Raw genomic sequence first — 14,368 nt, 5'->3', positions numbered from 1 at the left:
CTTCATGCATAGATTTTTTGGGAATAGACATGAAAACCTATTATACATGTGTCTTAATCCGAAAAACCTATTAGTAAGTTGTTGAAGTAATTATATCTAAATTTACATTGAAACATGAACTTCAAAACTTTTTTTGCTATAGGTAAGGTATTTTTTCGTCGCAGCAGAGCTCATCATAAATTTTTTTTAAACGTTTTTTCCGTTTATTTTTAAATTCTGGTAAGTATAAGAACGCCACAATGGTATTGAAGCTGCACGAGAATACCAATCCCATACGAATTGGCAGAGGATTACGGCAGGGCGATACTAAGTCACCTAAGCTGTTTACCACGGTTCTGGAATACGCCTTTAAAATGCTTGATTGAAGGGAGAAAGGTTTAAATATATAGATGGACAAAATCTAACAAACTTGCGTTTCGCAGACGATGTAGTTCTACTGGCAGACAATTTAAAGGATATTAGAATAATGTTGCAAAACCTTTAAAAAGTGTGCTCTCAGCTTGGGTTAAAAATTAAATAGATACCTAAGACAAAGCTAATGACAAACCTGGTCCCCAGTAAAACATTCTCATTAACGACTGCGTAATGGAGTTTGCGGAAAAGTATGAATACAAATATCTTGGTCATGAAATACGAATCACGAGAGATGTCCTCTCCTGGGCCGCATACGGTAAACTCAGAGAAGTGTTCAAAAGTGATCCTCCAATCTGCTTGAAACGGAAAGTCTTTAACCAATGTATTTGCCGGTTATGACCTATGGTGCTGAAACTCTAATACTTAACAACCGCATCTGCTAAGAAGCTAAGAATTGCTCAACATAAAATGGAAAAGTCGATGATTGGGAGACCGTTCAAGTATAACGTAACGCAAGTTGGGGGGGGGGTCAAAAATCGCGTTACATAATACTTAAACGCTCCCTGGTGTGTCATTGCGAAATCATGTAACAAACGAAGAACTACGATTGAGAACAGGAGTCATAGATGTTGTACCTATGTCAGGTGGCTAAACTTAAATGGAACTGGGCCGGTCATGTGGCCCGTCTGACAGATGAGAGATGGACAAAGATGTTGCTCGAGTAGAGACCAAGAGCCGATAAAAGAAGTAGTGGAAGACCACCCACGCGATGGACTGACGATACAAAAAGAATGACCACTAATTGGATTTTAAGCGCCCAGGACAGAAGACAGTGGACGGAAATAGGGGAGGTCTATATCCAGCAGTGGATGCAAAGGGCTGATTGATGATGATGATGATGACTGTAATTTTATTGGACTAGGACTACTTACAATAGACTATGTAATATTATCTATTTAGATTTGAATTGAATATTTTTAAAAAAAATTGTTTAAAGAACAGCTGCCATTTATGTAAAAGTGGATAGAAAAGAAATTGGTAATAATGCTTAAATTATTCAACGTTAAATTTGATATTCTAAAACTGATTTATGATAAAAATCTTTAGGTAAGTGATAATCATTAAATACTCATTACATAATAATGTTAAAATTGCCCTAAAATTAACAACCAGGAGAAAATCAAACCCATCCTATCTTAAACCAAATGATAAATGATGCTAATAGAAACTCGCGCCTATAATAAGGGTGGTAAACGCGTAAAAGGAAGTGAATAGGTGTGAAGATGAATTTTAGAGGCGCACAAACACGCAAAGTGCCAATCTGGTAACGAGAAGCGTCGTAAATAAGAAGTGGTGGGGGAAATGGGCGTTTCTAAGAGGTGTCAAGCAATATCTAATGGCCATGGACCACAATACTACTATAAGCTCAACTTCTACAACCACTGAGCTTTCTAGGGCTTATATTAATATGGAAAGGTTACAAAATGAAGTTTCTGATGATACTGACGATACAGAAATTAATGACGATAGTGTTGATATCGTTTCGACTAATTGTAATGAAAGACATACAAGTGATAATAACAAATTTTCGATTGATAATATATTAGGTATCGGCAAAGGTAAAGACATGTGTGTGGGAAAAGATGGGAACAGAGACATACACAAGTGTATAGTGACTAAGGTTAAATGTTTAAAACCGACAGCTATTCCAGCATCTAGGAATACAGGTTTGTCAAATTTTATTTTCATTTTCAAATTAAACGTAGATTTACATACCTAACATGCACATTAGTAAAATGAGGCCCCAAAAAAATAAAGCACTATTTTGTTAGAATATAAAAAGAACATATTTATACTTATGCAAAATTTTAGCTTTAGTTTTATTCCTTTACCGTAGCATTAGATATTATATATTATGAACAGGGCCGTAACTACTATTAGGGCAACCGGGCCCCAAAAGGGGGCCCCGCAGGGGTCTCTGATTGGTTGGCCGTGCATAGATTTTAACGAGGAAAATAAAAATATGTATTTTAAAGCTTAGACACAATTTTAAAATGACCTTACAGGGGCACGCTAGACCTCAACATAAAGTTTTGATTTTTCACTGGAAAAATTAGTCTTTTGACTAAAATGCCATAGGAACAGAATAGGGGCCCCTGAGGCCTGAGCTAAGCTGAGGTCCCTGAGACATTAACATAAAAATTTAAATTATTATTTAGGAAATTAGTTATTGCGGCGTAATAAAACCTAAAATGCCATTGGAAGAGGGGGCCCGGGCTAAGCTAGGGCCTTCGAGACCTTTCGTGAAGATATAAATTGTTACTGAGGAAGTTAGTTATTTTGGCGAAATAAAAACTAAAACGTAACCGGAATAGGGGCCCCCGGTCCCAGCTACTTTGTCTTAACCAATTTGCTGCCTATAGGCAATATACCTAACGCGTTTGTAATCACTATTACAAACCTACATTGTAGCCAAACAATGTAATCAACATTATAGTATATTTTTTTATGAAAACAGAAAAGATGTTATATTGATGGTACCTACCTACTTGCAAAATGATTTAGCTTAAAATAAGGTGATTTCAAAATTTTTTGTGTTGGTCAACTAAAATAGCAATATGTAGGTACAAGAAACTTCAGTCATGGAATGCATTAAAATGTGCTTTCAAGGGGTTAAATTGTTAAATATCAAACATTTTTCTGGACCCTCTCTTCTCCAGACCCTCAGGTAGGGGCCCCAGATCACGTTTCTCCCGGGCCCCAACATCGTACTTACGGCCTTGATTATGAATAGATAATTAATGTAATACACACAAAAAAAAATTTTATTTTGAAAAAAATTCCATTTTTTTTTTCAAAATGATTTAAAAATTTTTAGTACCTATCTATGTAATACCAAAAATCTCAAAGAGTAATAAAATGTACATACCTACCTAAATTTTGCTTTTCTGAATATTTTGGATTTTTTGTTTACCTGTTAGATAAAAATTGTGGATCTAGGATCTAGGACAATTGCCCGAAAACGGTTTCCCGAAAGACAAATCCCCGAAAGCAATTCCCCAAATGGACAATTCCCCGAATGTACAATTCTCCGAAACACGAATGGACCGAATGGCCAATTGCCCGAATAGACAATTGGCAGAAAAATAATTGCCCGAAAAGAGAATTGACCGAAAAATATATTTAAATAGTTATTGCTTTACATGTATTTCCTATATACTAATACGGTAACTTACGTGCAATTTAAATAGTTATTACTGCTTAGATTGTGTTCGACCTAGCTATCTTGTTAATTAATTTATTAATATAATGTATAGTTGATCTTTATATTACACTCAACGAAAAAGGTACGTAATATCAATAAAAATGTTAATTCAGACAACAAACGCAATACTTAAAATTTGTCCAATTCTTGGTTTTATTGGGACAACAAAACGATGTTCATCAATTCATTATTTTCGTTCGTTGAGCCAATGTATTACGTTTATTGAATGGATGAACATTCATTATGTATACCATAATATCACTTTATTGGTATTTCGAACTCTGTTCACTGAGTCAACGAACACTTTTTATTGATATTACGAACTCTGTTCACTGAGTCAACGAACACTATTTATTGAAACAACAACTTCGTTAATTGACCAACGAAGACTATTCGTAGTGTCAATAACAGTGTTATTTCTCCTAACGTATTTCGTTTATATCTAGAATTATTTCCGTTTATTGTTACAATTAATTCCGTTCATTCCTACTATGAACGTATTTTATATTAATAATTATCTACTGAATGCAATAGCCCAATGTATGATATTAATTGATTAATAATAATTTTTTGAATCCCCCTTTTTTGACCTTAACCTAAAGGACTTTACACTGTGTGATTTTTCATATGATTTCACTTATACAGTGTACTGGAATAAGTGTTACACTGTTACACTCCCCCACCCCCTTATGAATTTATTTATTTTTAGCACATAAGCAAAACGCTCGGACAGGTCGATTTTTAAAATAATCAAAGTATATTATAACATAAATGTTTCGAACTTTACACGATCTCTCTTCAGGTGACAGGCGCGGCGTAACTTTGATTTTTTTTAATGGAAAAGTACGTCATGTGACAGCTTATTTAAAAGCGTTTGAAATAGTGATTCCAAAAATGTATAACACTTTAATCCTTTTTGAGAGCGCAGGTGCAAAATTTCGATCGAATTCTTTTTAAGCGCATTCATTTTTTTTGGAATTCTGAGAAAACTAATAAGTATTTTTGAAAAATTAAACGCAGAATAAAATATTACATTATTACCGAGGGCAGAAAGTCCTTAGAATAAACAAAAAGTTTCTGTTGAATGGTATGTCGTAAATGTAAATGGTATGACGTAAAGTACGTCATGTGACAGCTTATTTAAAAGCGTTTGAAATAGTGATTCCAAAAATGTATAACACTTTAATCCTTTTTGAGAGCGCAGGTGCAAAATTTCGATCGCATTCTTTTTAAGCGCATTCATTTTTTTTGGAATTCTGAGAAAACTAATAAGTATTTTTGAAAAATTAAACGCAGAATAAAATATTACATTATTACCGAGGGCAGAAAGTCCTTAGAATAAACAAAAAGTTTCTGTTGAATGGTATGCCTATTTGAAATTAAAAATCATACTAAATTTTCTCTTTTTCACCCCTGTGACTTATTAAAATAATCATTATAGAGGTTTTCAGGGACTTCAGACCCTCGATAATACTGTAATATTTTATTTTGCATTTAAATTTTCAAAAATAATGATTAGTTTTCTCAGGATTCGAAAAAAATGAATACATTTAAAAAGAATTCGACCGAAATTTCACGATAATAGACACACAAAAACTTCCTTCTACTACGGACTACACTTGAAAACGAAATGCAATTATTATTCGGCACTTCAGTAACACACAGAAGCTAGGGGTATCACGATAAGGAAAAGCCGTTAACTTTCTAATGGTCAAGCAAAACATTTATTGTCTCAACTACTACGATTATTGTCACAATGAATGCATTGGTTGTGGGAATTAAATGCAGTAGTAGATTGATTAATGCATTCGTTGTCACAACAATCAATTTACATCTATTCAATAATCATATATTACTCTATATTAACATAATTTGTACATTGTTTTAATGAAATCTGTACGTTGTCATCTGTAAGGTAATTGCTTGTCATCTACGAAATCAAGAACGTGAGTTCCTGCCACAATTAACAGTATTTATTAAATATACGAAACTAAGTTATTGGCTAAATAAATTGAGTGTTATTGATTAATGTACTCTAGTTATTCTCACAATTATTATTCAATCATTGTGACAATAACCAAATACATTCGTCAATGTCTAAAAGTTCGTTGAAACAACAAATTAAATTGTTGTGACAACGAAATACTATTCAGTAATCACTGTTAATCAATATTACGAACTAAATTTTTTTGAGTGTATGTATTTCCTATATACTAATACGATAAATTATGCCATAATCCCGGGCAATAATAATATAGGAAATACATAAATATAAAGATCATAATATGCATAAACAAATTTAAAAAAATTAAAAAAACCAAATAAACTGTAAAAAGAATTAAAAAATAAAAATTTAAAAAAATTAGGAAATACAAATAAAGCAATAACTATTTAATAGTTATTTATGATATTTGTAAGTGTTAAAAGTACACGTTTAAGGCACGCATGTGAAAATTTGCAGAATGAGCGAAAGCGAGTTCTGCAATTCACATGAGTGCCTTAAAAATGTACTTTTTAACACGCATATCATACAATATTTTTTCTACAAACGTAATTACAGGACAATATCTACAAAAACTTTTACTTGAACTTGACTGACATTCCAATTTTATATTTTTTTGACATTACATCAAAATTGCATATAGGTAGGTACGGTCAATACGAACTGCAGTGCCTTAAAAAAATTTTTTTAAAGCACTAGTGCCTTAAAGTAGCATTTTTAACGCTCGTATGGAGTGCTAAAAATTGCATTTTTAACACGGTTGTAGAAAAATATATTTTTCGGTCAATTATCTTTGCGGGCAATTGTTTATCTGTAAATTGTCTATTCGGGCAATTGTCCATTCGGGGAATTGTCCATTCGGGGAATTGCTTTCGGGGAATTGTCTTTCGGGAAATTGTTTTTGGGCAATAATTGTCCGGGACCCAAAAATTGTTTATGCTATGGCTATGACTATTCAAATTTGTGCATACACTCGTGATTTGTGACTCGTTCAAGCCATTTTAAATACATACCTAAATACCTAAATTTGCCTTTTCTCGTTCAAGAGGGTGATTTTGATGATTCTTTTTAAGAGGATGGGTACGTATTTTCGGCTTCAATGCTATTCAAATGGGGATTCATTTTTTTCGAATCCTGAGAAAACTAATAAGTATTTTTGAAAAATTTAAACGCAGAATGAAAGATTGCGTTATTGGCGAGGGCAGAAAGTCCCTGAAATATTCTATAATATTTATTTTAATAAGTTACAGGGGTGAAAAACTAAGAGAAAATTTAGTGTGATATTTAATTTAAAATATCTCATTCAAAATAAACTTTTTATTTATTCTAATGAACTTTCGGCCCTCGGTAATAATATAGTCTTTCATTCTGCGTTTACATTTTTCAAAAATATTTATTGGTTTTTCAGGATTCGAAAAAAATGAACACAATGTCCGTGGTAATATTTCCAAATCTATCTTTGTCATACAACGCACTCAGTCGAATAGAATATTGTCAGCATACCTACTTTCAGTCAGACAGTGACAATCAGTGACAATTTTAAATATCTGACATGGCATGAGGAATATTTTGAGTTGTTGATTAAATAATATTGATATATTATAGTGTATTTGATAAATAATTGATTTAAGACGTGAACTTAATAAAAAGTTATTTATTGTGTATTATTTGTGGAAGATCCAAGCAGAGAATACATCAGGATAATATATTCCGTGATCCAAGTATTTTGTTGTTGAAGATGTTCAAAATTGTAAGCGCTCCATAGTAATAATATAATATTAAAAAATCACTTAAACACTTTTCCTCTTTTCTCGATTGAGTATTAGTTTTTGTTGTACATATAAATTTATTACAATCACTGAATACATAGTTAGTGAAAAAATTATCACATTTATTAACTGAATTAATAATTTGCAATTATAAAAATAACAGTTATCCAAGAACATTCAAAAGCCAACTCTTTAAATTAATGATGAAATTTTCAAGTAGAATGACATTCTAGTAATGTTTACATATCCATACCAGTGTGAATTTTACTACACGTAATTTGCCGTGTAAAATCAGAAAAAGTAGGGATAACCGTAAATTATTTGCGAATTGTGTACCGATGGCCTTAAGAGGAAACAGTAGCGATCAACAGGTAGCAAAAACGCGTTCCAAGATTGCGGCTGTAATTTTGAATATTTTGTCGAGGTATTTGGCACACGTATTCGTAATATAATAAAGAATGGAGGTACAGAGCCCAATTTGAAAAATATATTAATATGTGAAAATTACTCTGTAATTAAATACAATATTAAAAAAACGAGCCTGTAGCGCCATTAAGAAGAACAAAAAAAAATGCACTTTCTTCAAATAAACTTTTTTATCCGATGCCTAGATTTTGTGTCATTTTGGAACTACTAAAATTTTTTATTTCATTAGTAGTTCCAAAATGACACAAAATCTAGGCATCGGATAAAAAAGTTGATTTGAAGAAAGTGTATTTTTTGTTCTTCTTAACGGCGGTATAGGCTCGTTTTTTTAATATTGTATTTAATTACAGAGTAATTGCCACATATTAATATATTTTTCAAATTGGGCTCTGTACCTCCATTCTTTATTATATTACGAAAGTTCTATCTATGTATGATCGAACAGTTCGTCGATGTATTCTGCCCAACTTTGTATTTTCTCATCGGTTGTCTATTCAGAAGTGCACCAGTGAGATTTTGTTTTCTTGCTCCAGACATTTCTATCATTTTCTTATGTAGGTTAAATAGATTGTATCTTTTTTGGAGGTCCTCGATCTCTTTGCATTTATGCTTCAGTGTTTTTGTTTTGTCAGCTTTATCAACTTCCTTATCTGGTGGTTAATCTCCTTATATTTATTGTTATCTTTGTTCTTATAAAGTCTCCGTTGTTCCATCATATTCAATCTCGTCGTTCATCCATTCCTCTTTTCTCCTTGTGGAAGACTTAACCCTTATCCGGGCAAGGTGGGTCCAACGGGCCCGAGACGCCAATTCTTTTATCATAAACTGAAAAAAATTTTATTAAATTTTATGCATTACTGAATTTGTTTAGAAGTATGTTTCCTTCAACATACTCATGAGCTATTCAAAATATTTTTTATCATTTTTGAAATTATTGCGTCGAAAGAATTTTGTTACGTAAAGGGGCAACACGGGCACGTTGGGCCCTATTTGTATTTATACCTAAAGTCTAAATCTTTGTTACAGATGTTAATCTAACAGTAGGTAATGTTTTTGTGGATTATCTAATAAACTTTTATGATTTCGGAAATTCAATAATAAAGTCTAAACGTATAACAAACAATGTGATGTGAACATCAAAGAGATGTTTATAATAGGTGTTATATCTATTCTACATGAATTTTAAAAACTGATAATCATTGTTGGAATGCAATAATATTGTTAGGTGGGTACCTATACATATTTTGAAATAAATAATGCATCTGCTATCAGACGTTTGATATAGATGTTAGTGTCGACAACTAAGCTCCTAAAATTATATTGAATTACAGTGAAACTAGATAGTGCGAATAAAATGTCCCGAAAACAACTGATCTATATTTTTTTTTCTATGGATGCTATACAATGTGCAACTTCTCTCACTACTTACATATATTTAAAACGAACAATTTCTCAGGCAGTGAGAAAAGTCGGCCATTGCAGTGAGATATATTTTTTCTCACGGGTTCACCGCCGGTTAACATACATATGATCGCCATTTCCATGGTAACATGCACAATACAAACACAGTTATTTTTGTCAAACAAAATGTATTCAAACTTGTCAAAACTTATCAAGGAGTACCTTTTAAGACTGTTCAACTGTAAATTATAATTTTAAATAAATAAAGTATATAACTATTAAGAATATTAAATACCTATGTGTATATATGTATTTTACTTCAATTTAGGCATATAATATACCTAAAAGCACCTAAATTATTTAATTTTGAAGTTAGAACTCTTAACAAAAATGCATCCATAGAAAAAGTACAGTGTACAACACGAGAGAAAATGACATATTTCTATCTCGCTTGATTTGCGGCACTCGCCTCGTGCCAACAAACTTCTGCGCTCGTGAGAAATATGTCTTTTTTCTCTCTTGTTGTACAATATACTATTTATTTTCATGGTTTGTTTTAACCTAATATCTTATATATAAAAATCTATTGCTGTGCGTTAGTCTCGCTAAAACTCGAGAATGTGTGGACCGATTTGGCTAATTTTGATGTTGAATTATTTGTGGAAGTTCAGGGAAGGTTTATACGGTTTTATATTGTCATTTTAGTAGCCACCAAAATTTTTACAGCTATATGTATAAAATGCTCTTTTTACAGTGTTTGTTGCCATACTCCTCCGAAACGACTTGACCGATTTTTATGAAAGTTTGCAAGTGTACTCGACCGGACCGGGAGTAGGTTTATGTCTATATTTTATACCTCTACGTCATAAGAGGGTTGCGTGTGACGTCATAACTCTCGCAATAAGGACGTGAAAAATACGAAATTAATTCGGTGTACTCCTTGCTAATTCAGAACAGAACCTTACTAAATTTTTTTTCTAGCTCAATCGGTGTCCAAAATACAATATCTTAAGCCTTAGAAATATTCTGAGGACAGAAGAAGAACGAGCAACAAATTTCATCGAAGAAAAGTGCAACTGTTTAACTTTTGGACTTAATTTGGGCAAAATATGAATTTCTTAATTTTTCGAAACTTTCAAAAAATATCTCTACCGAACTTTTCTGACGAACGGCAAGCAGAAGAAAAGTTCTGAGCACACGAAAAGATTTAATTATTTTTATTAGATTCTATTAATTTTTTTTTATTTTATTATTTTTTTAAATTTATTTATTATTTTTATTCAAGTTTATTCAGTTTTATTTATTTTTATTAACTTTTATTCAATTTTATGAAATTTTGTTTCATTTTATTTAATGATATTTAATTTTAATTTTATTTTATTTTTCAACACCTATATAGTTGGACAACCCCGAACCCAATTATAAATACAGGGTTGTTTTGAATGTAAATAAAATAAAGCTGTTATATTCATTATAAGAAAAACAAATTTAAGATTGCAACTATTGCACTGCAAACTTTTTCTAACTAAACTTTATTACTTCAAACATTATGTGTAATTCATTAAAAATAATAATAAAAACTCATTCACATCGAGCATTTTTTGTTTATTAATTACGAATTCCTTTTGTTTATTTTAAGTTTATTGTTTACAAAAGTTTGTTCTTATCTATTGAGGCAGTACGAAGTCTGCCGGGTCAGCTAGTTTAATAATAATTTAATTTGTCATATCAATTTGCTATTCTAGCTGGTGATAAGCTAATCTTGTGGCTTAGTCCCAACTAAAATAGTAAATTGATTGAAAAAGTATTAATTTGTTAAAGTAACATAATAATATTCTTCTGACTTATACGTTTTATTCATTTTGTAAAGATTTTTTTAACGGTACTTTATACATGAACTGCTATTTACCACAATCTTTTCTCAGAAGGGTTTTCACACAATAATGAAAGGCAACAACACCCTAATACTTTTCCAGGGTATGCGTAACATCAACCACTCTTTTCAAATAAAATGGCCTGGTAGATTTATAAAAATTTTATTTATTTATTTGGCTCCAAATGTTTATTAATTGTGAATAAATATTTTTTCTACAAAACTTTTCTTGCATGTCATTATTTTGTGCAAATTCTTCAGGTAGAACGCACCCTCGAGGTAGACCGCATACTATAGTAGAACCTTTTTTTAATCTAGACAATTTAAATTTAACTATAATAAAAAATCAAAAAAGAATATTAGAAATATATGGGTAAATATGAATAGTACATTCAAGAACAGTGGTGGGCCCAACAGACCCGAGTTGCCCGGTTACGTAAGTAAAATGTGTTGACCGGATAAGGGATAATATTTCTTTAAAAGCTTCTAGTGGGCAATGTTTTAGTCGATCCCAGTGCTCGTCAATATCATCATTTAAGTATACTCAGTTTTCTACAGTTCATATTCAGTTCGTGTTAAAGGCATTCTTTTACGTTGGGTTCTGTAAGCTTGCTTGTATCTATTGTTATATTTCTATTTGATATGAAAATTAAAATTTGATAATTATAAACAAAATTCAATTTAATATAAAATATTTTCAATTTTCTCAACCACGGGCATATAAATTTAGAACAACCTGTATACAACAAATTGTTATATTTAATTTTAAGAAGTGATTAAATAAGACTCAAGTGAAATCGATAATAGGTAATTATGTTTGTTCGCGGAAGGATCGATCATTAGCCGATGCTAAATAAGACTAAGTGGAAATAGAGAATAGGTCATTAAAATTTGTATATAGTAGAAAGTAATTTTAGAATGGGAATTAACTATTTTCTTTGAAATCCATTAAGCATATTTAGAAAGTTTAAAAATTGGTTTTGAGGAATACTGCGAATGAGAGTTGGTGGTGGAATTTTGTTTTGTGAATCTGGAAGGGATATTTAGAAAGTAGGGGAATGAATGACAAATAGAGATCAGAATGTTTTGAGCTGTCGAGAAGTGAAGTCGAGTAGTAGACGGTAGTGTACGGAGAGTGAGAAAGCCTGTGTAGTTCCGTGAGTGTGGAGTATCTATCGTAGAACGAGAGGTAGGCCAGGTTGAGAGTAAAAGAACCTCCTTGAGCCAAGAGTTCCCGGTAGCTGATTGCAGTTTCGAAAAAGGTAGAACACAGCATCACGACAGAAGCAGGAAACGAGAGCTATACGAGCTAGTTTCAGAGGAGAACATTACTGGAAGCCAGGACGAGGTTTGGATTGCAGCCAAGGATAGCAGGAAACGGGTCTTGTGTGAAGACATTCTCAGTGCACCAGAAAAAGGTCAGTCTCATTTGTTTGGACATGAATGTATGGGTTTTTTCGTAGTAAATACCACATTTAAAATTGAAGAAACATAATCAATAATATCAGAAAAGCTTCATCAAACTTAAATAGAATTGTTGCTAATAAATCATAATAGTTAAATGTTAATAAAAACTTTCAATTGGAAATCAAAAGAAAATAAGATTCCCATGTGTAAATGTTATGTTTAAGAAAAATAAGATATAGCAAATATTAAGCAGTGATTGCCATTTAAATAAAATAAACAATATTTTGATTACAATTGTAACCCATATGTGTTATTATTTTACTCTTTTCTTTCCTATCCCGATTAGGAACCATTAAGAAATACTTAGAAGCCACGTATGTAAGTAATTAATTTTATAAAAAGCCCTGAGATTGAAAACATATTGATATGTGATCTGGTAAATTAATTAGATTATTATTAATGCATTGATTAAATTAAATGACATATAAAAATATTATCTCATATCAATAATCAAGATCACAACACTATTTTAGCAATTTTCTGATGTCTTTTAATATTTATAAAAGTGAGTGTAATTTTGGCATCAAGAGGGTTGTAATCTGTGGCCACGACTGCTCCGGGATATGTTTTCACGGCTTTAACAGCCGGTATCTTTCGTTTATTATAATGTAGTCTCTATCTGGTTCCTAACTACTTTCTCCGATGAATCTGTGGGCAATCGCCATGTATATATAATATAGTCGTCTGTTGGGTAGCTTGAAAACTGTATTTGTAATAATTAAGACCCGTGTTGAGCTGCCCCCCCCCCCACTTGCAAAAATTAAAAAACAAATAGCCCTGAATTATGAGCTATTTATGAGCTTTCATATTCCGCAAACTAAAAATTTTGAGCTCGTTCCACTGAGCAGGAATTTAATACTTTAGTCTTTAGTGGGTTCAGATTCAAAAATAGGAATATTGAATCGGTTTCTGCAGCAGAATTACGAGCTATTTATGAGCTCTTGAAATTAGATAGTTTCGATTTTTGAGCTCATCCCCTTCACCCCCAAAACAACCCTTTAATTGATTTAACTTAAGAGAAAAATGCTGAGAAAACTTAAAATATATCGTATTGCGGATATAATTCCTATAGAAGGTTAATTCCTTAGATTCCCTAAGAATAAACTATTAAATCACGTGCATTTCGATTATTAAGCTACAACCCCTTCGCAAGAAAACCACCCTATCTTCCCGTCTTAAGAGAAAGTTGTACTTAAAATGCATTAAATTAATTATTTGGCGACTACATATCATTTAATAATTTATAAGCTCCCAAATTACGCGCACTTAGATCAGTAAATTGCAATTTATTTTGTATAGTGTAGTCACTCAAGGTAAAAATCAACGATTACCTTCAATTTCGGTGAACCTTCATCAATTTTCACGAAAATTGGTCAGTGGTTAGAGGATACCTCAAGAAACAAAGGTGACATGGTACCACCTTTCGGCTTTACCCTGAGGGTGGATACCGCCCCTTCTCGGGGGTGAAAATTATTTTATAAAAAATAACTGCACAAATCTATAAAATAAGAAATTATAAGCAAAATTTATTTTATAAAGTTATTAAAATAAGTCAATACTTTTTAAGTTATTAATGATCAAAGATTTTAATTATTCGTGAAAAAATGCATGTTTTGAAGCTGTTTTTCGTAAATCACTGAAAAACTGTAAGTTTTTACAAAAAAGTTAATAGTAGTTTAATTCGTATAGCTTATATTCTAAGAATAAACTCTTAAATCACGGGCCTTTCGATTATTGAGCTACAACCCATTCGCAAGAAAACCATCCGATATTCCCGGCTTAAGAGAGAGTTGTACTTAAAATAATTTAAA

The 14,368-nt window shown here is 31.8% G+C and overlaps 1 protein-coding gene across 1 annotated transcript in view; it reads left to right on the top strand.

The window, feature by feature from the left end:
* The first annotated feature begins 1,725 nt into the window (after positions 1–1,725).
* The window catches only part of LOC114330025 (homeobox protein engrailed-1a), a 44,735-nt gene continuing 32,092 nt past the window's right edge, over positions 1,726–14,368 (top strand). Inside the window, exon 1 of the mRNA XM_028279324.2 lies at positions 1,726–2,081. Coding sequence (XP_028135125.1) covers positions 1,751–2,081 — 331 coding nt within the window. The 5' untranslated portion in view covers positions 1,726–1,750. The remainder of the gene's footprint in view (positions 2,082–14,368) is intronic.

This window comes from Diabrotica virgifera, chromosome 5, assembly GCF_917563875.1.
Source record: "Diabrotica virgifera virgifera chromosome 5, PGI_DIABVI_V3a".
Lineage (NCBI taxonomy): Eukaryota > Metazoa > Arthropoda > Insecta > Coleoptera > Chrysomelidae > Diabrotica > Diabrotica virgifera.
This window is presented reverse-complemented; position numbering and strand designations above follow the sequence as displayed.